This window comes from Pleurodeles waltl, chromosome 2_1, assembly GCF_031143425.1.
Source record: "Pleurodeles waltl isolate 20211129_DDA chromosome 2_1, aPleWal1.hap1.20221129, whole genome shotgun sequence".
Classification (NCBI taxonomy): Eukaryota; Metazoa; Chordata; class Amphibia; order Caudata; family Salamandridae; genus Pleurodeles; species Pleurodeles waltl.
The window spans coordinates 667,042,673-667,065,010 of NC_090438.1; the positions used below are offsets into that span (position 1 = coordinate 667,042,673).

The following is a 22,338-nucleotide window of genomic DNA, read 5'->3' on the forward strand; positions in this document are numbered from 1 at the left end:
AGGATCATACTCCCACAAACAGGAGTTCAGCCAATCAGTAGTAGAAAGTTTCTTTCAGGGGTGGGGCACACCAACTTTAGACCTGGTTGCAACCCCACAAAACACGGCATGGCATTACTTTGCCTCCAGACAACCGCACCATTGATCACTGATGAATGTCCTTTCAATAAACTGGTCAGGGACATTTGCATGTGTTTTTCATTCCAATCCCGTTGTGGCACAGAGAAATCAATAAATGCAAGAGGAGTCACATGATCTTAATTTTAATTGCATCACAAACCTGGTACACTGAGATAATACAATTAGCTCATGGGAGAGTCCAAAGGCTATCCAGACAACAGGATCTGTTGTCAATGAAAGGCGAGTTAGGTTGAATGATTCTGGCTCTGGGTGTAATACCCAACAGCATGGCTCCTGAAGACTTATAATTTGGGCATTTAAAGTTATCTAAAAGATCATGGCATTGAGAGACAAGAAAACACCCCTTTGGTGTGTACGAAAAGGATTTGGGAAGAAAAGCACAAGAGAAAAGACATTTCTAAAATACTTAACACATCTCTTCAAGGAGGTCTTGCATCCTTGAGTCATCTAGCACCAGTAGTGGCATACACAAGGGAATATATAGCAAGAAGTTTCTTCCCAGCACCAGTAGTAAAGTGATTCCTAGAAGGAGCAAAAATAATCGCTCCACTGAGGAGAAAGTCAGCACCAACATGGAACCTAAATGTGGTACTAACTCAATTCATGAAAAGATCTTTTGAGCCATCACACAAGGCTTCTTTGCAGATGTTCACTTTAAAAACTGCATTTTTTTTTTTTTTTTGTAGCCATTACCTCACTATACAGAATGAGTTACAAACATGATACAGGAACTGTATTTTCAAATTCACATGGACACAATTGTCATGTGAACAGACCCACAATTGGCACCAAAGTTGGTGTCGCCGTTTCATGTTGATCACAGTATACAGATTCCATGCATTTTTCAAAACCCAAAGACCCCTGCTGAAAGAACTTTGCAAACATTGGATGCAAGACGATTGATCATGTACTACATTGAAATGACCAAGCCTTTTAAGAAAACTCAATAACTATTTGTGTCTTTTGCCGATACTTATTTGGGAAGCCACTAAGAACCCCATAGCAACATGGATTGTGCAAACAAATTGTTTCATACAAATGTGGGAGAGATAGTGTCATGAGCACACACTACACGAAAGAAAGGAGTAACCATTGCTTTAAAAAAAAAAAATTTATTATCAAATACTCCACTACAGGAAATCTGCATGGCAGCAACATGGTCATCAGTACACACGTTCACAAGACATTATTGTATTGATATCTAAATGAACAAAGAAGCCTAAGTAGGTCAGAGGGTGATATATCTGTTAAGTCAATGCCCATCTTCAACCCAACCACCACAGGAGTAAAATTCCTTTAAAATCAATGCACAGCAAGTCTAATCCAGAAAGGATTCATGCTACAAAACTTAGTCAACTACCTATGGGTGTAGTTTTGGAGCTTGGAGAATTTTCTGGAATCACAAGTGACCCTCCCCCCCCCCCCCCCCCCCCCCCCCCAAGAAGATGGAAGAAGAAAAAAGATTGGGGGGGAGGAGGGGTAGAATCTAAAGATGGCAACCAAAGGTGGGAACACTGGGAGGAAGTACGAGAATGTCACAAGGGGACACCAACTGGTGGTTTTGACAACACCCCCAACAAACAAAATTAAAAAAACGACTACAATACAGTGGAGGATTCTAGACCCATCCAGTAGATGGTGGAATAATGCACAGCTTGTGAATCCAGAAAATTCAAGCTACAAAATTACACCTACAGGTAAGAAATTTCACGTTCCTTGGTTTCTTCTAGATAAGTGAGAGGGTGAGGCACCTCAAATGTGTGGGTTCTTCGTTTGCATTTAGTTTTAATCTGAAACGGGTTCAAAAAAAAATTCTCTTAGAGCTGTAGCATACGAATGTGCCTTGTAATGTACAAAGTGCTCCATTGGCACACCACTGCTTGAGCAAATGCGCTTTATCTTCAATGCTCTAAAGAGAGGATGACTTGTTATACTCAGATTACCTGTTCGAGGCTTCTTGCACTGGGGTCCTCACAGCTGCTCTGCTCATTGTGTTTTTTAAAATTTACTTTAAGCCATATTGCACAGCAACCTGCACTGCGGTGCAGTGTTGCTGAAAGTAAAGGAGAGGAAAACACTGGCACGATTACCTCTGGGCACGCCTTATCGCTTCTTTTTTTCCTCATTGACTTTAGCCATGTTGTACAGTAGACGGGGCTACTGTGCAACATGTCAAAAAAACATTTGCAAAGCCAGTAAATCTTGCATACACTAAACTTATTGGCTTTGCCAATGCTAGTTTTAAATGAGATGTTGGTAGCAAGGTTAATTCCTGGATTACGGCAATCGTAAAGCCAGTTCATAGGAGAGGCTCAAGTTCTGGCCTTGCAAATTCTAGACTAATATCCCTCCTGAGCATATCCCCCAAGACCAGAGCACAAAGCTTTGAGACAACTTGATGAATTGACTTCTGGAGCCAGAATTATCACAGTTCAGCAAGAGGGTTTTAGGCAAAGTAGATCATTGATTTGCCCTGTTGAGAGCAGAGCGGCTAGGAGATCTGTGGAAACAGTTAAACTGAGCTGCTTTGTTGACTTCTGGGCAGTTTGTGACAGTATTGACTGTGATATCCTTTGGGTGAAACTCCGTAAATGGGGCCTTCCATGGAAACTGTACAGGTAAACCGAAATGGTACTGTTGTGTTGTCTGGGGGAGGGGGGGGGGGGGAGAGATCCCTGCTATACACTTGTCTAATGCAGGGCTGCATGTTAGCTCCTCTTCTTTTCAGCCAGTTAATTTCTTACCTGCCAAATACGCAGAGAAATAAACGTTTCTCTGAAAATAAGTGCATTACACGTTGTCTGATGATCCTATTATAATAGATTATACATCAGTAGGCCTTCAAATAAAGTTACAGGCTATGCATTCCTATTGCACATTTAACAAACTTATTGTAACCGTGGGAAAACAAACTTAGGACTTCAGATGTAATTTATGTGGTATTTAAATAAAACATCTGTGGAGCAGGTCAATGAATATAAATATCTTGGACTCATATTTGCAAATATTGAAAAGTGGTTTAGCTATCTAGCAAATTGAGGGTCCTAGTGCTATAGACTGTGTGTGTGTGTGTACTGAAATGGTTTGACCAACATTTTGGAGGAGACGTAGAGGTTCTTCCAGAGTTTGGGGGGGGGGGGGGGAAGGGGGGGTGGTTGGTGGGAAAAACTAATAAACGATCAATAGATTTTTGCATGAGCAAAGCTGCACGTTTGCTCATGCTAAAATACAGTTCACAAATATTTTCTAGGGGCTGCGACTTCATGATCTTCATGTGAATTCATGAGTCACAATTTGCACTAATGCAAAGAAGTATACCATGGCTTCACTTTTGAGACTTTCTTTAAGAATTGGGTCCCCAATTAGGTCTGGCGTTAACAAAGACCTTTTTGTTTTTATTTAAAATTCCCCCCTCTCTCCATCTATCATCTGGCTTTAAGTGGTAGATAAAATTCTGCTTTTACACAGAGAGCATATTGGCACACAAAGTAGTTTTGTTCAGTGTCTGGAACTAATGTTGCATTTTTGTGCTTTTGAGAAAAAGCTAAACTTTTTGCTTTTGCCAGTGCTTGTCACAATGGTAAGGGCCTTGCAGCTCCCACAACAAAGTGTTTTGTTTTGTTTTTTATTTATTTATTTTTAACACAAAAGCCAGGTCAAAACAAGACACGAATTGACAAAACCAAAAGATTTCAGATCGGTTGGCTTTGCCAATGCTTGTTCATTTTCATGTTTTCTGTAATCTTGAAACCGTTTACACTGTTTTTTTCACTATTAATATTTTTTTTAAATACTAGCATGCTTCGACACGTTTTACTAAACGATGCTTCAAAAATTGGTACCTAAAATTGCACAGTAACTTAGCAAAACCATTTTTTCCTAATTGCATTTTTATCTGAACACTTTATTTTGAAAGCAAATCATCTTGATGACAAGCTTCTGCAAACATTTGCATCTCATCCGGGCATTCTGGGAGCATTAAATGTATCCTCATATTGTTAAACTTTTTCCCCTTCCCCTTTAATTTCCAGCCAAAGAGTCTGACCTTGAAAAATGGCCTGGGCATCAGGCTATACAAGTTCCACACCCCTGCAATATCTTGGAAATAGTTGAGATTTAGATGTTAATGCTCCTGAGTGCTTTGATTCTAGGCTGGCCAGTAGTTCAAGACATTGTCGTCTTGTACTGTTAATGAGGCCATTCATCATTTTCCTCCTTCAGAATATATATGTTAGAAGTGAATTGTTAGGCCTTGCCTTAGCAAAGCTGTATATTTGCACTTTCAGACACCAAATCTGAGTCTGCTAATGTGCCACAGGAACTGCGCCTTTTCTATCCCAGAGTTTAGTCCTTTTTTTTTAGACATTGTTTCATCTTTGCTGTCTCCGCCTTTGAGTACCCTGCAAAGATATATTTCTTGTATAGGTTGCTTACTTAACAACGTCTGCATAATTGTTAGCTCACTCATTGAAATGCTGATGGTGTTTTTATTCCCCTCCAGGTTCTTGATGAAATTAAGCCATGAAACAGTTACTGTAGAACTGAAAAATGGAACACAGGTTCATGGAACAATTACAGGTAATTTACACACAAGAGTTTTCTTCATTGCTAACTGGTCACATTTCCTGGCGGAGGCTTGTTGGACATTTAGGTTAACTGATTGCTCCCTGGTTTTATTGGTGAGCTACTGGTACCTCTCCAGCTATCTATAAGTAGCTTCCCTGTTTCCCACCCAGCCTACTAAATTGAAAGCTTTTACTTGGTTGAATTACAGAGTATATTTGAGTTCTGAAAATACACTATTATCTCAGCAGTTGCTAATTGGATACAAATATTGGAATTTCTAATACTTGTTAAAGCTGTGGATTTATTTTTTGGGGGGGTTTTTGTGTGTAATAAGTCGTGGTGCTGGGGAGATTTATTACTAATACTCTCTAGGTGCTGAGTCATTGCAGCTATGCAAGTACATTTTATTGTCTTAAATCGATCCTATTGATCTCTTATGATTTGCTTGTCCTTCCTGCTTGGCATTTGTCACATCCTGCTCAGACATATTTGGAAAAGGTTATCAAGAGAAGGTCTTTAAATACTCGTAATGTTCGTGTGTTTTATCTTCACTTAAGAAATAAACCTCAAACTATAGGCATTATTTAGAGGTGGGCAATAGCATGAAAAAAATGAATAATTTTCCGCACTACACAGTGTTTTCCAACTATTTACAGTGGGAACTGCTAATTCTGATTATTGGGTCTCATGCAGGTAAAATCTTACTGGTGGTGTTTGGGTGGGATGTAAGTGGCATGCATCTCTGGAGCAAATACAAATTTTATCTTGCAGGTGTAAAGGAGACGCTTAAAGTATTGGTATCAATGCAAGCTATTTTCTGAAGCCAAAATAAATGCCTTGCATCCGGTGTGGCAGAATCCTAAGATGTGCTCCCTGCGACTTAAATCGATGGCAAGGACTTTGACAAAACTAATTGGTCACATAAGCTGCATTCATGTTAAAATTGTAGAACAGTTGGCAAAATGTAGCATATATGTGGTGAAGTGGTCTGAGCGAGTATACGTGTGATTAGGATACGGGTGATCTCATTACAACATGATTTAGGTTGTTGGGATTTTTTTGTCTTGCGGTCATAAAGGGCAAAAAATAAACGCTGAAATGTAAAAGCTCACTGTGAAGGTCTCAGATAATATCAATGTAATATTTACAGTAGAAAATGTTACGAAAAAACTGCATGTCGAGGGTGCATATCGCGAAAAAAAAAAAATGGTTACAGGGACGTTATAGTTGGGTTCAAGTTTTACCTGCACAAAACCATGGAAATTTAGCAGTTATAGTTATATTTATAGTTGTACTTTGGCCATGTGCGGCAGGGGTTTGGCAAGTGGTTGTAATTTTTTTATTTTTTATTCTTCTTCTGATCTGAGTCTCCATCGCAAACATACACTGGTGGTTGTGCTGAACTCCGCAATGGATCTGCAGATCGGGCAAAAAAATTTAGCAATTTTTGCTCATAGGGGACCCCATAAGAACACCCCCCTCCTCTTCCCCTCCTGCCAGCGTGCCTAGATATCTATAATTTTCCCTTTTAATAACTCCGAAACTACTGAACAGATTTACACTGTTACAAAAAAGAATTTCCTGCCTATGAACTCAGATTCTTGGTTCCCCCAAAAAAAGATTGGTACGCAAATAAATCTTGCTGCAAGCAAATGAGCAGCTGATGGCCAAGTGTTTCTACGTGATTTTGGACAGACTATGAAACTTCTGTGTTACTACGACTGGAACGATGGTGTTCTACTACACCTCTGAGGGAGTTGCCGTTTATTTTCACTATTTTGTAAAGTCAGTTGTTTTATTTGGGAGAAAACCTTTGTAGTCTGCACAAATGTACCCCTTGCTGAAATCATTATTTTGTATAGTTTTTAGAGCTGTGTCTTTGGGTTTTCACTTAGGGGTGTCTCGCCTGTTTTTTCCCCACATGTTAAAAGCCTACCAACCACAAAATGGGATATTTCAACCACTCCTTAAATTTTTTTTAGAATAGGTGATTTCTTCTGAACCTGTTAAAGAAAGCTTGGGAACATTTTGGCACACCAAATATCTGGTAGATATGTTTTTTAGACCAGCACATTTTCTTTTAAAGTTTTATTCCAATTTAGAGGGAAAATAAATTATGGCTTTCTGAGGCTGCTCCAGTGTAACTTGCAAATCCCGAGACTCTTTGCAAAACTTGGAGTCTGCAGTTACATTTCTGAATAACAGTAAGACTTCATCAAGGTTGGTCCCATCACCCTGGATATACCGTTTGGTAGCTGGTTGGCTCCTGGGCCCTCAGCCTACAAAAACAAATGGCCCCAACCTATGTTCTTGAAACAACTCATTTACCACCTATGCAAGCTATTGTTTGCAATTTGTTAAAACGTACATCAACTGGGCTTTATCCCCCCTGGAGTATTAGTCATTACAGGCTATTTGGAATAGCCTTCCGCCTTCCAAGAAGTGCTTACATTGGAATGCACAGGGTAGTATTGTACATCTAAAAAATACACTTGATTTTCAATCTGTTTGTCATATTCACTTGTTTATCTCATGCATGTATTTCCCCCCTAGCATTGACTAAGCCAATGAGATATAATTTTTAGTGCTAAATGGTATTTGTACATGCAGTGCTGATAAACTGCTTTTGAGTGCCACATTTGCTTTGCCAATGCTTTAAGTTTTAGGAAGAAGCCACAAATCATTGGAGACTATGCTTACCTGGAAGTTGTGAAGGTGATAAATGGAACAGTACATTAACTGTATATTGTATGAATTAGTGCAGTTTACTTTACATTTCTCATTTTGTGAGGTAGTGTTGACATCAAAGCCTAATTGTGTGCACTGCACTTTTTGAATGTAATTCAACATTTAGATCGTAGGAAAAGATTTGTACAGTTGTTCAGGGGCCAGACTCCAATGCACCTGCATATCTAGTAGCTACTTGACCTCTCCTGGGATGAGACACCCAAGTTGATTGGAGAAACGCTTACAGTTTGTCTTAACACTGGCAGTCGCTTGGGGTAGCATCTCAGCCCATTGCCCTTTTGGTTACATGCCACCTTTGTGTGGACAGTCATATGTAAATCTGCCTTGACCCTGCTTCTGATGGAAACAGTTCAGCTCGAACTGCCCATCCGGGTCCTCACGGAACCGGATCACAAGCAACCTAGGGCTAGGGCTAGAGCTAGTTTTGCCCTTTAAGGGATCAATAACAAGGTGCAACTTGGTGCCAGTGACACTCTGGCCAAAAGAAACAATATACAGATAACATGGCTTTTGTTTTAAGCAGAAACATGTTATTGCATTTTTAAAAAGGTAACCGTACTTAACTGCAATGTTTAAATAAGTCTAGACTTATTTAAACATTGCCAGCTTTATACAATAATAGTGAAATGCTAAAAAAAAAAAAGGGGGTTGGGGGGCGTGCAATGATTTTTTATTTTTATTTTTGTCCATCTGTGGTCTTGGCATTAACACGTTTCTAGACCACTGGTCTAGAGTCATGCACCCAGTCCTACCATTGAGGGCTGAGTACTGTGGGGCAAACCTAAAATGCAAACTGCGTGTGTGCCATGTCCACTATACACTATGGGTAAGACACCTCTGGTGGTCCTTCCAGCCCTAGGGCAGAATGCACTATACTGTGTTTGAGGGCATAGCTGCATGAGAAATATGCCTCCACTGTGTCCTTTCCAAACCTGGGACACAGTGAGTTAACATAGCAGCCATTTTAATACATGTGCTGGCCATTGGTCAATAAGAGTTTCACAGCTATGTGATGGCCACTCTGAACCCTGGGTTGTTTGGTATCAAACAACTCAGAATGCTAAATCCAAACTTGTACCAGTATTGGATTTATTACTAAATGTACCCGAGGGTCACCTTTGCGGTGCCCAATGCAAAAGCTAACTAACTTGGCATGGTTGCTGATTGTCTTAGAAAGCCTGCCACTGCCAGTCTACAGCCTTGGGGTGAGAGATCCTTTTCTGAGATGAAGAACAAATCACCTCCAACCAGGATGGGCTAACACCCCCCTCCCTGGCATGCACCACCCCTATGGTGTTGCCTGCAAGCACTTAATTTTACTTCATCTTGAATAGAAGGAAAATAGCCAATCAGGTGTAGGGAAATGGTCACTTAGTGGGTGTAGCCACCCTAAGGTAAATGACCCATTAGTCACTACTAGATTCCCCTAAAACACCCACTAAATTCAGTATTTAGTGGGAATCCCTGGTACGATGGACAGAAGATTAACACCAAGAAGATCCAATGCATGAGCACTGTGGACCTGCTGCATCAATGAAAAGGTGCCAAACTCTACCTGCTTTACCCAGGACTCGACAATCGCTGCTAAGGAGCTGCTGGACAACACTAAGAAACCCAGAGAACTTGACCAGAGTTGGAGGTATCACTCTAAATCCACAAGGAACCAACAAGCCAGTGAGGTCCACTTCATTGACTGGATGCTAATTTTGGAACCTGAAACAGCAGACTTCACACAGAGTACCACGAGGACAAACCCTGCCAGTGTGTCAAGTTTGGTGGCACTGTGCCCTCTAGCAGCCGAACCATACCAATACCCTGGGTGTTGGTCACCTAACTTCGGACAACGAAAAGAACAGTCCGCCTGGAACTGAAAAAGGACCAGTGCTTAACCCCAACCTTTCGCCGGAGTGCCCCTGTTGACCCTTGACCCGGCCTACTTCCTGCTTCTCAGGGCATCCTTGCGCACAACTACTGGCTCACTGATTCGCCCTGCACCTGGCTGCCCTGTGCCCTGCACTAAAGAACTAGCTGTGCCCTAAGGCTCGCCCTTTCCCTTGCGACCAACACCAAGAGGACCCCTAGGATTCACCTTTAAACTTACTTGTGCAGTGCCTTTCCAAGTGGTCAAGCGCAGGGGCCCTGCACCAGCTTCAGACACCTTTCCCCGTTGCTCCCACTGGAACCGGGGGCCGCCTGAACTTCTCCAGCTGGCATGGTGTGCCCACCGACTGACTCGACCAACCTGCAAAAGGAGAGCTGATCCTCCTTTGATCACTTCCATAATCACGCACAAAAAGACTATTTTTTAATTAAACTTTAAAAAAAAATCATATCTCAAAGTACTTAACCAATTTTTAAGGACCTTGGTCTTAAACTTTATAGAAAAATCTGAAGTATTTTTATAAATCGGTCTCGAATTATTCCTTCGAGTGTGTGAGTTGCAAGATTAATGCTGTGAGTACAACAAATGCTTTGCACTTCTCTAAGGTTGGCCTAACTGCTCCAAATTAGAGCATTAAGTGATCTCATTTTTACCCCTGTAAAGAAACGTGTAGTTGCCCAGACCCCCTGCAGTGTGCCTAGCTTTGCACACTACATAGAGGGCTAGCCTCCTACACCATGTTTTTTTTTTTTTTTTTTAAGTTAAAGGTTCTAGACTTTATGTAATACTTTAATGGCTTCCTCTCCCCCTGCCCCCCCCACCCCCCCAACACACCTTCTCCAGCAGAGGTGCTTCAGTTACTGTCTGGGGATGGGGGGGGGGACCACTACAGCGACAGTTAATTCATAGTGGGTTAAATATGCTCTTTAAGCTTATTGAAAAACAGTGCTCCTCTCCACCCATTGTGTTTTCACAAATTGCTTTTTTTTGTGCTTAATTTGACAACGTTTTATTTGGCGCACTTCTCACATGTTTGTTTCCTCATACTTTATATACTTTAGGTGTGGATGTGAGTATGAATACACATCTTAAAGCTGTGAAAATGACCTTGAAGAACAGAGAGCCTGTACAGTTGGAAACATTAAGTATTCGAGGCAATAACATTCGATACTTCATTCTGCCAGACAGTCTACCCCTTGATACACTACTGGTTGATGTTGAACCGAAAGTTAAATCCAAGAAGAGAGAAGCGGGTGAGTTTCTGTTAAAATGTGCAACTAAAAATTGGAATGTTGATGTTTGTTACTTTCATTGGTGTGGAATTGCTATTTGCTAGCAACAAAGGTACTGCCAATGTATGGTCCTCTGTAGATCCCTAAAGGAAAATCAGGCATACTTCGAAAAAACCTTTTCAAAAGGTGGCCTTCATGAAACCAGTTTTATCAAAATTATTGCACTTTTTATTTATTTTTTAATAGCCTTTACAGCATATTTTAATGCGCTAATAGGTTGGAGTTAATACAGGTGATATGACGCTGCCATGTATGGTTTGCGGCAAGTTTCTGGGGGGCATAGGCAAACTGATGCCACTTTAGGCGATTTTGTTTTGGTATTTTACCTGCCTCCCTGTCCCAGTACTCGAGTAGAGAAAAACCTTACCTTCATAGGACCATTAGTTGCCAACTCTTTATGGATAGGAATCCAGAATCTCTGGCACCTATAAAATGGGAATGGAATGTAACCATTACGACTTTTATCCGTCAAGAATGACTGTGCGTATTTACACAACTGTGGGTAAGTTTTTAGTTAAATTTTAAATGAAATTTACCCAAACAAAAATGTGAAATTGATTGTGCTACTTTTATTATATCCACAGCTAAACAGTTATGTCTCTGAGACATATTTACTGTTAGTAGGCTTATAGAGCGTCCATTACTAATCATTACATGGCTTCAAAGCCACGCTCAGTTGCCGCCTTCCTGCTAGTCAGCTCTATGGAGGCCACTTCCTTCTTGTTGCACGTGGCCCTCTCCTAGCGCATGACCAAAGTACGTGTGTCAAACTACGTGTTACGCTGCTTGTACTTTTGGGAGGGGGTGTGTGTTTTTTTTTTTCTCCTTTCGCTGAGCCACTTCAGACTGCCTCTTTTGAGATGGCTCATCTTCTTCCTTCTGTCTCTTGGCTTGTTTCCTCTCTCTCCCATTGCCGTGCCCCAATCCAGCATAAGAATGAGCCGTGGTCGGAAACCTTTTGTCCCGTCCTCTGACTTTTGTTTTAGTTGCAGCTTTTATATAGAGTGAACTCTACCCAAAGGTGGTGTTGCAGTGCTTTTCACATGTGCACTCATTTTGCGCACGGAAAGATCAAGTGATTTGCCCAGAATCACCTGATGTTCAGCCTGCGCCAAGACTCTAACCATGGTTCCACAGTTTACAGCACTAGCAGCTAAGCCACGGTCTCTGCATATGTCAAATACACGTTTGTTTGAATCGTTCCAGTTGTCTCTTTAATTGGATTTATGTTTTATGGTGTTACGTTTCCCTAATCCCTGCCACTTCTAGGAGCAACAGACAATTTGACTTGCAGTACCTTTAACCATACCGACATAGAAAAGGTGTGAACGTGCCCCTGCTCTGCCATCCTTACAGAGGAACTGGTCAGACTTGTGATTGGGAAAAGTCAATCCTACTTGTATTTCAATAGCTAGTCTGACAAACCTTTCAAGACCTCATACGCGACTACTGACTGCCGCATCCACGAAGTACTTATTTTGTAGTCTGCAGACTGTGATGAAATGATAGTTTCCACTAAAGATGTCTCTGGAAATAGCGAGGGGGGCAGCAAGGTTACAGAGGAGACATGCGTGATGCATAGAGCATCTGCTTTGCTCTATTCTGAGTGCCTGTTCTTCCTCACACCCAGAAGTGCGGCCTAGACAAAGCTCAGGAGACTTCGAATCTGCGATGTTGGCGCAGAAGAGGTTGGGCCCAGTAGGGGGGTGTCGTATGACGTGGTGCAGCAAAGGTGTGGGAGGGGCAGAGGCATTCCTTACTCTGTTTGCACTGAGAAGCTTGCTTTTGAATCCATCTCCTCATGCTGCATCCCTCTTCTCCCACCCATCCTCTGCGCATATTGTCAGAAACCCATACAGTTCTATGCTACGCTGTTAAAACTCCACAGAACACATTTTGACATCTCCTTTCACTCCGCACAATGCAACTGCACGCAGATCCACTCCATGCCATGTCATTACAATACAACAGATTCCACTTCTCTCCTTGCTGCATAGTTCCACTTCGTATAATACCACTCAACACAATTCCACTACACAATTACACTCCACATATAACTGCTCTGCTCTAAAACACATAAATACACTCGCCAAGATTCCACTCCATGGCATGCCACTTAATTCCACTCAATCACAGTTCCACGCCACAGTTCCACACCACGCTGCCACTGTAGAAAACATAATGCAACCACACAATCCCAGTCCATGCCACTTCACACCCTGATATCACTCAACATATTTCTTCTTCATAGCACATCATAACTCCACTCCACATAATTCCATTCAACGACAAACAATTTGCCCTTATACCACTCTTTTTCCACCGCACACAATTCCACACCCTATAATTTTACTCCATACCAGACGAAAACGCTAGAGGCAGTGGTCTGGAAGGCAAGAGCTATTGGCTTTGCAAATGCTTGCGCTCAGCTTTGCTTACTGGACTTTGTAGCTGCAAAATGAAATTTTCAGCTTTATTAAATCATTTTGCAGCGTTCTTAAAGCAAATGTTGCCGTTTTAAAGTTCTTTTAATAGCCATATTGTAAAACCAAACGACTGATAACACCAAGGTTTAAAAAAATAAAGGAAATTAACACTAATTCTCCCAGACATCCATGGGAGTTGATATAAACTTGATGACTGGGAGGTCACTCAGTAGTAAACGGTAAAGGTGAAAGTGTACACATTAGTTTCATTGCCCTCACCACACTTGACTGAGTTACATTAGTCTAAGGACAACCCGTGCCTTAGAACAGCCGACTAGTTTATTGCGATTGAACCACTAATGTTTAGAAATTTGGATTCAACGTGTGCATTGCAGACAGTCTATATATGTTGGCTTTCTAATTTCGAAATGTATTACTCATTCGGTATTCGTTTTAAATGTTATGAACTCTTATTTACTTTAAATTTATGTAAATATTCAGGGTTTTTTGTTCCAAAACATAATTACTGCCTTTGTGATTCACAGTTGCTGGGAGAGGCAGAGGCCGAGGTCGTGGAAGAGGACGTGGCCGCGGAAGAGGCAGAGGGGGACCCAGACGATAACTTTTCACAACTTACAAATGTCAAAAAATTTGAATATTTTGTACAGCTTTTGTTTTTTAATAAACTGGTATATCCTCACAACTTGTCTTTCTTGTTAAGGTCCACTGTTTTATGGATCCATTAAGTTTTCTTTCTCAAAGACATGACCCCTTTATGAAGGCAAACTGTCTTTCTGCCACTTGAGACAAAACGATTACTTAATTGTAGCTCAATCCTTGACTTACAGCTATTCAACATTTGTTAAATTAAATTAAATGTTAGGTTTCACTACATGACAAACCTTATTTAAGTATACATTCCTATTTGAGGATCATATTTTGATTTAAGTTGCAACATAGTATGTTCCTGTCGCCATTTTAGTCGCCTCATTCGGACTGTTGATATTATCTAAAAGTGGAAAAACGTATTTTTCCCACAATGTTTGGCATGTATGGTCTTTTGGCAATGTCCAAGTGAAATAAAGGCAACTTTGATATATCTGTTGGGAGAGAAGTGACTTGATTTCCCCGTAATACATTATTTTATTTGTCAACATTCTGTACCTAAGCTATTCAAATGTATCCAAATCCTACGCACTTTTTTTTTTTTTTTTTTTTTTTTGGGGAGCATTTTATTAGGTCTCAGCCTGCCATACAGCACAGCTATCCAATACTCAAACTGCATCTTGGGGAGTTTAGGAAAGTTGACCTGGGAATCCATTCTGCCTTTGCTAGCCTTCAGAGGACAGAGGTGCTGCTGCATTGTGTGGGGTGATTGGGGTGGAGGGGAGGGGATCAAGGGGGTTATTGGGAGAGGGAGAGCTATGGGGAGCGGTGTGGCTGGGGATCAAGGGAATGATGTGCAGTGTGGTTTGAGTTGTGGCATCGCAGGGAGCTGAGGTGTGTTTGGGAGCTGGCGGGGGGCGGGCAGGGGTGTGAGAGGAGACTGTCTGGGCTACTTGAATTTGCTTGTTTTCAGTTCGAATGAGGGGTGGGGGTTTTGAAACTGAACTTTGTTTAATAATGCAGTGTGCATTTGCTTGAATGTAGCTGGCAGTGACTGGCCTTGTAGTGCATTGCATGTTGTCTTTAGGGCACAGATCTTTGAATGCACCTTTTGTGTTTGGATATGGCAGGACGCCTGGTGTGGGAGAGCTGTGGAAAAACTGGTGGTTTCTTGCATTCAGGCCGAGGCGTGTGTGTGTGTGTGGTGCATGTGGTTAGAGGAGTGCTGCTGGACTGCATGGAATTAGTTTGTTTGAGGAATGGACATTGTTCCTTGGGTTGTTGCCTCCACAGCCCCAATGTTTAAACTTGTTGAGGATTTTATACATCACCATTGTTTTGCCGTGCTGGTGTCTCTGGCTTGGTCATGGGGAAGCATATTGGGCACATTGGTGTCCGTGCTGGTGCATCTGAATGACCAAAGTAGGTTTAGGAAAGTATCCTCTTTCTTGGCTTGGTTACTCCCATGTTGTGCCTGTTGTCAGTGTGTTTGACTATGTCCACTGGGATCCTGCTGACCAGGACCCCAGAGGTTATGTTCTCTCCCTTACTACGTGTTAACTGTAATTTTTTTTGTGTGTGCCACATTTGGCATACTGGTCACCCCATGAAAGTCCCTGGTATATGGTACCCAGGGCATTGGGGTTACCAGGGACCCCCATGGGCTGCAGCATGCATTTTGCCACCCATGTGGAGCCCATGCAAAATGTTCTGTAGGCCTACCCTTGCAGTCTACTTGAAAGGGCGCATGCACCCTTATCACTACGGGTCACTGCACCAGGTCACTCTAAGTCACTCCTATGGCCGGCCTTCCCATCCCAGAGGGGAGGGTGCAAATACCTGTGTGTGAGGGCACCCCTGCTCTAGCAGAGATGCCCCCACAAACTCCAGTTCAATTTTCCTGGACTTTTGAATGCGGGGATGCCATTTTATGCGTGTACTGCACATAGGTCATTCACTACCTATGTCCAGCTAAATAGTTTAGTATCAAACATGTAAGAATCGTACTCCAATACTGTTGCAAATATTGGAAGTATGAACCTGTGCACTCTAGAGGCTCCTAAGAGGACCCCCCAGCATTGCTACCTCCAGTCTTCTAGGGTTTTCCGTGCAAACCAAGCTGCTGGCACCCCTCAGACAGGTTTCAGCCCTCCTGCTGCTTGATCTGATCAAGCTCCGGAAGGCAGAAAAAGGATTTCGTTTGGGAGAGGAAGGTAACACCCTCTCCCCTTTGGAAACAGGTGTGAGGGGTAGCCTCCCCAAGCCCCTGGTGTGCTTTGAAGGGCACATGTGGTGCCCTTCTTGCATAAACCATTCTACACTGTTTCAGGGACCCCCAATCCCTGCTCTGGCGTGAAACTGGACAATGGAAAGGGGAGTGACTACTCCCCTGTCCATCACCACCCCAGGGGTGGTGCTCGGAGCTCCTCCAGGGGGTCCCTGCGTTCTGCCATCTTGAATCCAAGGTTGGCAGGGACCTCTGGGAGCATCTGAGGGCCAGGCAGGTGACGTCTGAGCTGCCTTCTGATAGGTGCTTAGCTGGCTAGGTGGCCATTCCCCCTTTCAGGACTATTTAGGGTCTCTTGGGTGTGTCCTCAGATTTGACTTGCAAGATTCCAGCAGGACTCCTCTGTAAACTTACTTAGACTTCTGGCCACTGGAACAGTGACTGGATCCTCCAGGAGCTGACAATCTGCATCCACGAAGAAGACTCTTGCAACATTGTTTCCACAGCTCCTACCAGCTTCTGCAACATTTCCCCGGCTGTGGATCCTCAGAGGGCGGCAAGTCTTCAGTCTGCATTAGAAGGAATCTCCCTTGAAGTGAAAGTCACTCCCATGCATCCGCAGGCAACATATGCAACAACTACCTTCTGCGTGGATCTCCCCTCATCTTGAGGTGTGTGGATCCCTCTGTTTTCTGAGGGTCCCCTCCGAGTCCCCCTTATGGTTTGAGTCCTCCGGGGCCTTGCTGGTTCCTGGCAGCACCACTTTCCATCAGTCGCAATATTTCTTTTTGCCAAGGTTTGTTGGTGAAATTCTTGCACAGACTCCTGTCAGCAATCTTCCTTCCAATGTGGAACATCTCCTGCATCCCTCAGGAACTCTCCTCCGGCTCCAGGACCCATGTGACTTTTGGACTTTGGCACCAGAGGTCTCACTCACCCGGAATATGCATCTGGGTTTTTTGGAGTGTTATGCCATGTTATTATATGGCTTGGTCTCCCCCTAAGGTCACTATTTTCTGACTGCATATGCACTGTTTTCTAACCTTTTCTATGTATTACTTTTGATTAGTGTATATAATTAGTGTAGTACTTACCTCCTATTGAGGGGTTGCCCTTCTAGTATTTTGTGGTATTGTGTGGCCGAGTTATTTCTTTCATGTGTGTAAGTGCTGTGTGACTACAGTGGTTTTGCATGTCTCCTAGATAAGCCTTGGCTGCTCATCCACAGCTGCCTCTAGAGAACCTGGCTTCTAGACACTGGCTACACTAACCTGGACTTGGTATAAGGTGTAAGTACCCACCAGGCCTGCTTCCTACAGTAGAGTTGTCTGTCAGGGGTGTAGCTAAGTCAGTAAGAAATGGGGATGGGAGTGTCAGATTTTCCGACTATCGGGCTGCTGCATAATGCATAAATACACAATATGACTGGGTGGGGTAGAGGGTCAAGTGCGCCAACGAGCCTGACTGCTGCCTGAAGGCATAAGGACGCCGAGGGTGCACATAGGATGCTTTCGTAGTTGGCGCATCCGCAAAACGCTCCACAGCCCAGGAGCAAGCGAAGGGAAGCAGGAGGCACCACCACAGCCAGGGATCCAACAGAATAAGGCAGCTCCAGGACGCGAGTGCAGGAGGTGCCACCGCAGCCTGGGCCCCATTGACAGAAGGAAGATCGGAGCCAGGACCCTGGAAGTGCCAGCACAGGTTGTGAGGGGGTGGCAAAAGCCCAGGTCAGGAGCTGGGTGAGGGAGCATACAAAAAAGGCGTCATCCCTGGCCACAACCCGTCTCCATGTAATTCAAAGTAGGAGGAGCCGGGGGGAGGGGGGGGGCAAGAAGCAGTGCGGAGCACAACACCAGCAGCATTCAAGCCAGTAAGGGCAGCACAGGAGCCTGCCTACATTGGTCGTGTGCATCCGGTGCAGGACTGCCAAGAGCAGACTCCTAGCCCCCACCAAAAGGAGCTTAAAAATAATAAATATTAAATATAGTAAAGGAAATGTATCTCAATGTTCGATGGCATCTGTCGCTGTAGATACGCATGTTTTGCAATAGCTCGCCATCTGGTGTTGGGCCGGAGTGTTACAAGTTGTTTTTCTTCGAAGAAGTCTTTCGAGTCACGGGACCGAGTGACTCCTCCTTTTGTCTCCATTGCGCATGGGCGTCGACTCCATCTTCAATTGTTTTTTTTCCGCCATCGGGTTCGGACGTGTTCCTGTCGCTCCGAGTTTCGGAACGGAAAGATAGCTAATTTCGGAAGATTTTCGTCGGTATTGTTGCGTTCGGGATCGGCGTAGTTAGATTCAACACCGCGTCGAAGGATCGAAGAGCTCCGGTGCCCTTCGGGGTCGTTTTTTCGATCCCCCGTCGGGGCCTGGTCGGCCCGACCGCGTGCTGAAGAACGCCGATGGAACGGACCCCGTTCCGTTTCTGCCCCAAATGCCACAATAAATACCCCTATACAGACCAACACTTGGTCTGTAACCTGTGCCTGTCACCTGAGCACAGTGAAGACACCTGCGAGGCCTGTCGTGCGTTCCGGTCCCGAAAAACACTCCGAGACCGTTGAGCCAGAAGACTTCAGATGGCGTCCGCGCCGACAGCCCACCGAGAGTTCGAGGAACAAGAAGAGGAAGGTACCTTCTCGATCCAAGACTCAGACTCCGAAGGATTCGACGATACACAAACCGTGAGTAAGACGTCGAAAACCACTCGGAGGAAGATTTACAAGGCCCAGGGGACGCCACTGCCACCAGGCCATGGCTCCACCCATAAATTCGGTGACCGACCGTCGGCACCGAAAAAGGCCCAAACAGTGCCGAGATCGTCCGACTCCGGTCGAGACACCGGCACGCAGCCTTCTCGGGACCGAGAAAGTGCTGGAGACCAGCATCGACACCGAGATGCCGGTGTACACACGGCTCGACGCCGAGACAGCGGCCCCGAAGAAGATCGGCGCCGAGAGGTTTCGGCCCCGAAAAAGAAAAAAGTCACCTCGGAGCCGAAAAGGGACGCAGACAAAGTTTCGGTCCCGAAACAAACTGCAACCGACCCAGCTTCAGGCTCTTATACAGAAGAGCACTCGCTAACCTCCCAAATGCAAAATCATAGGTTTGAGGAAGAGCTACAATCAACTGATGTGGACCATACGCAAAAGCGTATTTTCATACAGCAGGGGACAGGAAAAATAAGCACCCTTCCCCCCTATTAGAAGAAAGAGAAGGTTGGAGTTCCAAACTGAACAGACACCACAACCGAAAGTGGTGAAAAGTTACCCCACCACCCTCTCCTCCGCCCGTGATTAACGTCTCACCAGCACAAACTCCATCACACTCCCCAGCTCACACCACCATGAGCCAGGGTGACCAAGATCAAGACGCATGGGACCTATACGACGCCCCAGTGTCAGATAACAGTCTGGAGGCATACCCTACGAAGCCATCTCCACCAGAGGACAGCACCGCGTATTCTCAAGTGGTGGCTAGAGCAGCACAATTTCACAATGTAAGCCTCCACTCAGAACAGGTCGAGGATGATTTTTTATTCAACACACTCTCCTCCACCCACAGCTCATACCAAAGCCTGCCTATGCTCCCTGGTATGCTCCGGCACGCAAAAGAAATCTTTAAGGAGCCGGTCAAAAGTAGGGCAATCACACCAAGGGTGGAAAAAAAGTATAAGGCGCCTCCTACAGACCCGGTTTTCATCACTACACAGCTGCCACCAGACTGTCGTTGTAGGAGCAGCTAGGAAAAGGGCCAACTCCCACACATCTGGAGATGCACCACTCCCAGATAAAGAAAGCCGCATGTTCGATGCAGCTGGTAAGAGAGTCGCAGCACAAGCTGCAAACCAGTGGCGCATCGCGAACTCCCAGGCACTACTTGCGCGCTATGACAGGGCCCATTGGGATGAGATGCAACATCTCATTGAACATCTGCCCAAGGACCTACAAAATAGGGCAAAACAAGTGATTGAGGAGGGACAGACCATTTCCAACAACCAGATCCGCTCCTCCATGGACGCTGCAGACACAGCTGCACGGACAATTAATACATCTGTAACTATCAGAAGGCATGCATGGCTCCGAACGTCTGGATTTAAACCAGAGATTCAGCAAGCAGTTCTCAATATGCCTTTTAACGAAAAAGAACTGTTCGGTCCAGAAGTGGACACAGCGATTGAGAAACTCAAAAAAGACACGGACACTGCCAAAGCCATGGGCGCACTCTACTCCCCGCAGAGCAGAGGGAATTACAGCACATTCCGTAAAACACCCCTTAGAGGGGGGTTTCGGGGTCGGAGCACACAAGCCAGCCCCTCACAAGCAACACCGTCCAGTTACCAGGGACAGTCTAGAGGAGGTTTTCGGGGACAGTATAGAGGAGGGCAATTCCCTAGAAATAGAGGAAGATTTCAAAGCCCCAAAACCCCTACTACTAAACAGTGACTCACATGTCACTCACCCCCTCCACACAACACCAGTGGGGGGAAGAATAAGTCATTATTACAAAGCATGGGAGGAAATCACTACAGACACTTGGGTTCTAGCAATTATCCAACATGGTTATTGCATAGAATTTCTACAATTCCCTCCAAACATACCACCAAAAGCACAGAATTTGACAAAACATCATTCCAATCTCCTGGAGATAGAAGTGCAGGCACTATTGCAAAAGAATGCAATCGAATTAGTGCCAAACACACAAATAAACAGGAGTTTACTCACTGTACTTTCTGATACCAAAGAAAGACAAAACGCTGAGACCAATCCTAGACCTCAGAGTAGTGAACACTTTCATCAAATCAGACCACTTTCACATGGTCACACTACAAGAAGTATTACCATTGCTAAAACTACACGACTACATGGCAACTTTAGACCTCAAGGATGCTTATTTCCATATACCAATACACCCAGCGCACAGGAAATACCTAAGGTTTGTATTCAAAGGAATACATTACCAATTCAAGGTACTGCCTTTCGGATTAACAACCGCACCAAGAGTCTTTACCAAATGTCTAGCGGTAGTCGCTGCACACATAAGAAGGCAGCAAATACATGTGTTCCCATATCTGGACGACTGGCTAATCAAGGCCCATTCGTTAATAGAGTGCTCAAATCACACAAATCATATCATACAAACCTTCTTCAAACTAGGGTTCACCGTCAACTTCACAAAATCCAACATTCTGCCGCGCAAGGTACAACAATACCTAGGAGCCATAATAAACACATCAAAAGGAGTAGCCACTCCAAGTCCCCAAAGAATTCAAAATTTCAACACCATCATACAACGCATGTATCCAACACAAAGGATACAAGCAAAGATGGTATTACAACTCCTAGGCATGATGTCTTCATGCATAGCCATTGTCCCAAACGCAAGACTGCACATGAGGCCCTTACAACAGTGCCTAGCATCACAGTGGTCTCAAGCACAGGGTCATCTTCTAGATCTGGTGTTAATAGACCGCCAAACTTACCTCTCGCTTCTGTGGTGGAACAACATAAATTTAAACAAGGGGCGGCCTTTCCAAGACCCAGTGCCACAATACGTAATAACAGATGCTTCCATGACAGGGTGGGGAGCACACCTCGATCAACACAGCATCCAAGGACAATGGGACGTACATCAAACAAAACTGCATATAAATCACCTAGAACTTGTAGCAGTTTTTCAAGCACTAAAAGCTTTCCAACCAATAATAGTTCACAAATACATTCTCGTCAAAACAGACAACATGACAACAATGTATTACCTAAACAAGCAAGGGGGGACGCACTCCACGCAGTTAAGCCTGCTAGCACAAAAGATTTGGCGTTGGGCAATTCACAACCAAATTCGCCTAATAGCACAATTTATACCAGGGATCCAAAATCAACTCGCAGACAATCTCTCTCGAGATCACCAACAGGTCCACGAATGGGAAATTCACCCCCAAATTCTGAACACTTATTTCAAACTCTGGGGAACACCTCAGATAGACTTGTTTGCGACAAAGGAGAACGCAAAATGCCAAAACTTCGCATCCAGATACCCACACAAACGGTCCCAAGGCAATGCCCTATGGATGAACTGGTCAGGGATATTTGCTTACGCTTTTCCTCCTCTCCCTCTCCTTCCTTACCTGGTAAACAAACTCAGTCAAAACAAACTCAAACTCATATTAATAGCACCAACTTGGGCAAGGCAACCCTGGTACACAACGCTGCTAGACCTATCAGTAGTACCCTGCATCAAATTGCCCAACAGGCCAGATCTGTTGACACAACACAACCAAAAGATCAGACACCCAGATCCAGCATCGCTGAATCTAGCAATCTGGCTCCTGAAATCCTAGAATTCGGGCACTTACAACTTACCCAAGAATGTATGGAAGTCATAAAGCAAGCCAGAAGGCCATCCACCAGGCACTGCTATGCAAGTAAATGGAAGAGGTTTGTCTGCTA

The 22,338-nt window shown here is 44.1% G+C and overlaps 1 protein-coding gene across 1 annotated transcript in view; it reads left to right on the forward strand.

Moving 5' to 3' along the window:
- SNRPD1 (small nuclear ribonucleoprotein D1 polypeptide) overlaps positions 1-14,154 on the forward strand; it is a 31,706-nt gene extending 17,552 nt beyond the window's left edge. The window contains exons 2-4 of the mRNA XM_069216284.1: positions 4,643-4,719; positions 10,399-10,590; positions 13,601-14,154. Of these exons, the coding sequence (XP_069072385.1) occupies positions 4,643-4,719; positions 10,399-10,590; positions 13,601-13,677 (346 nt within the window). The 3' untranslated portion in view covers positions 13,678-14,154. The remainder of the gene's footprint in view (positions 1-4,642; positions 4,720-10,398; positions 10,591-13,600) is intronic.
- Positions 14,155-22,338: the final 8,184 nt, after the last annotated feature.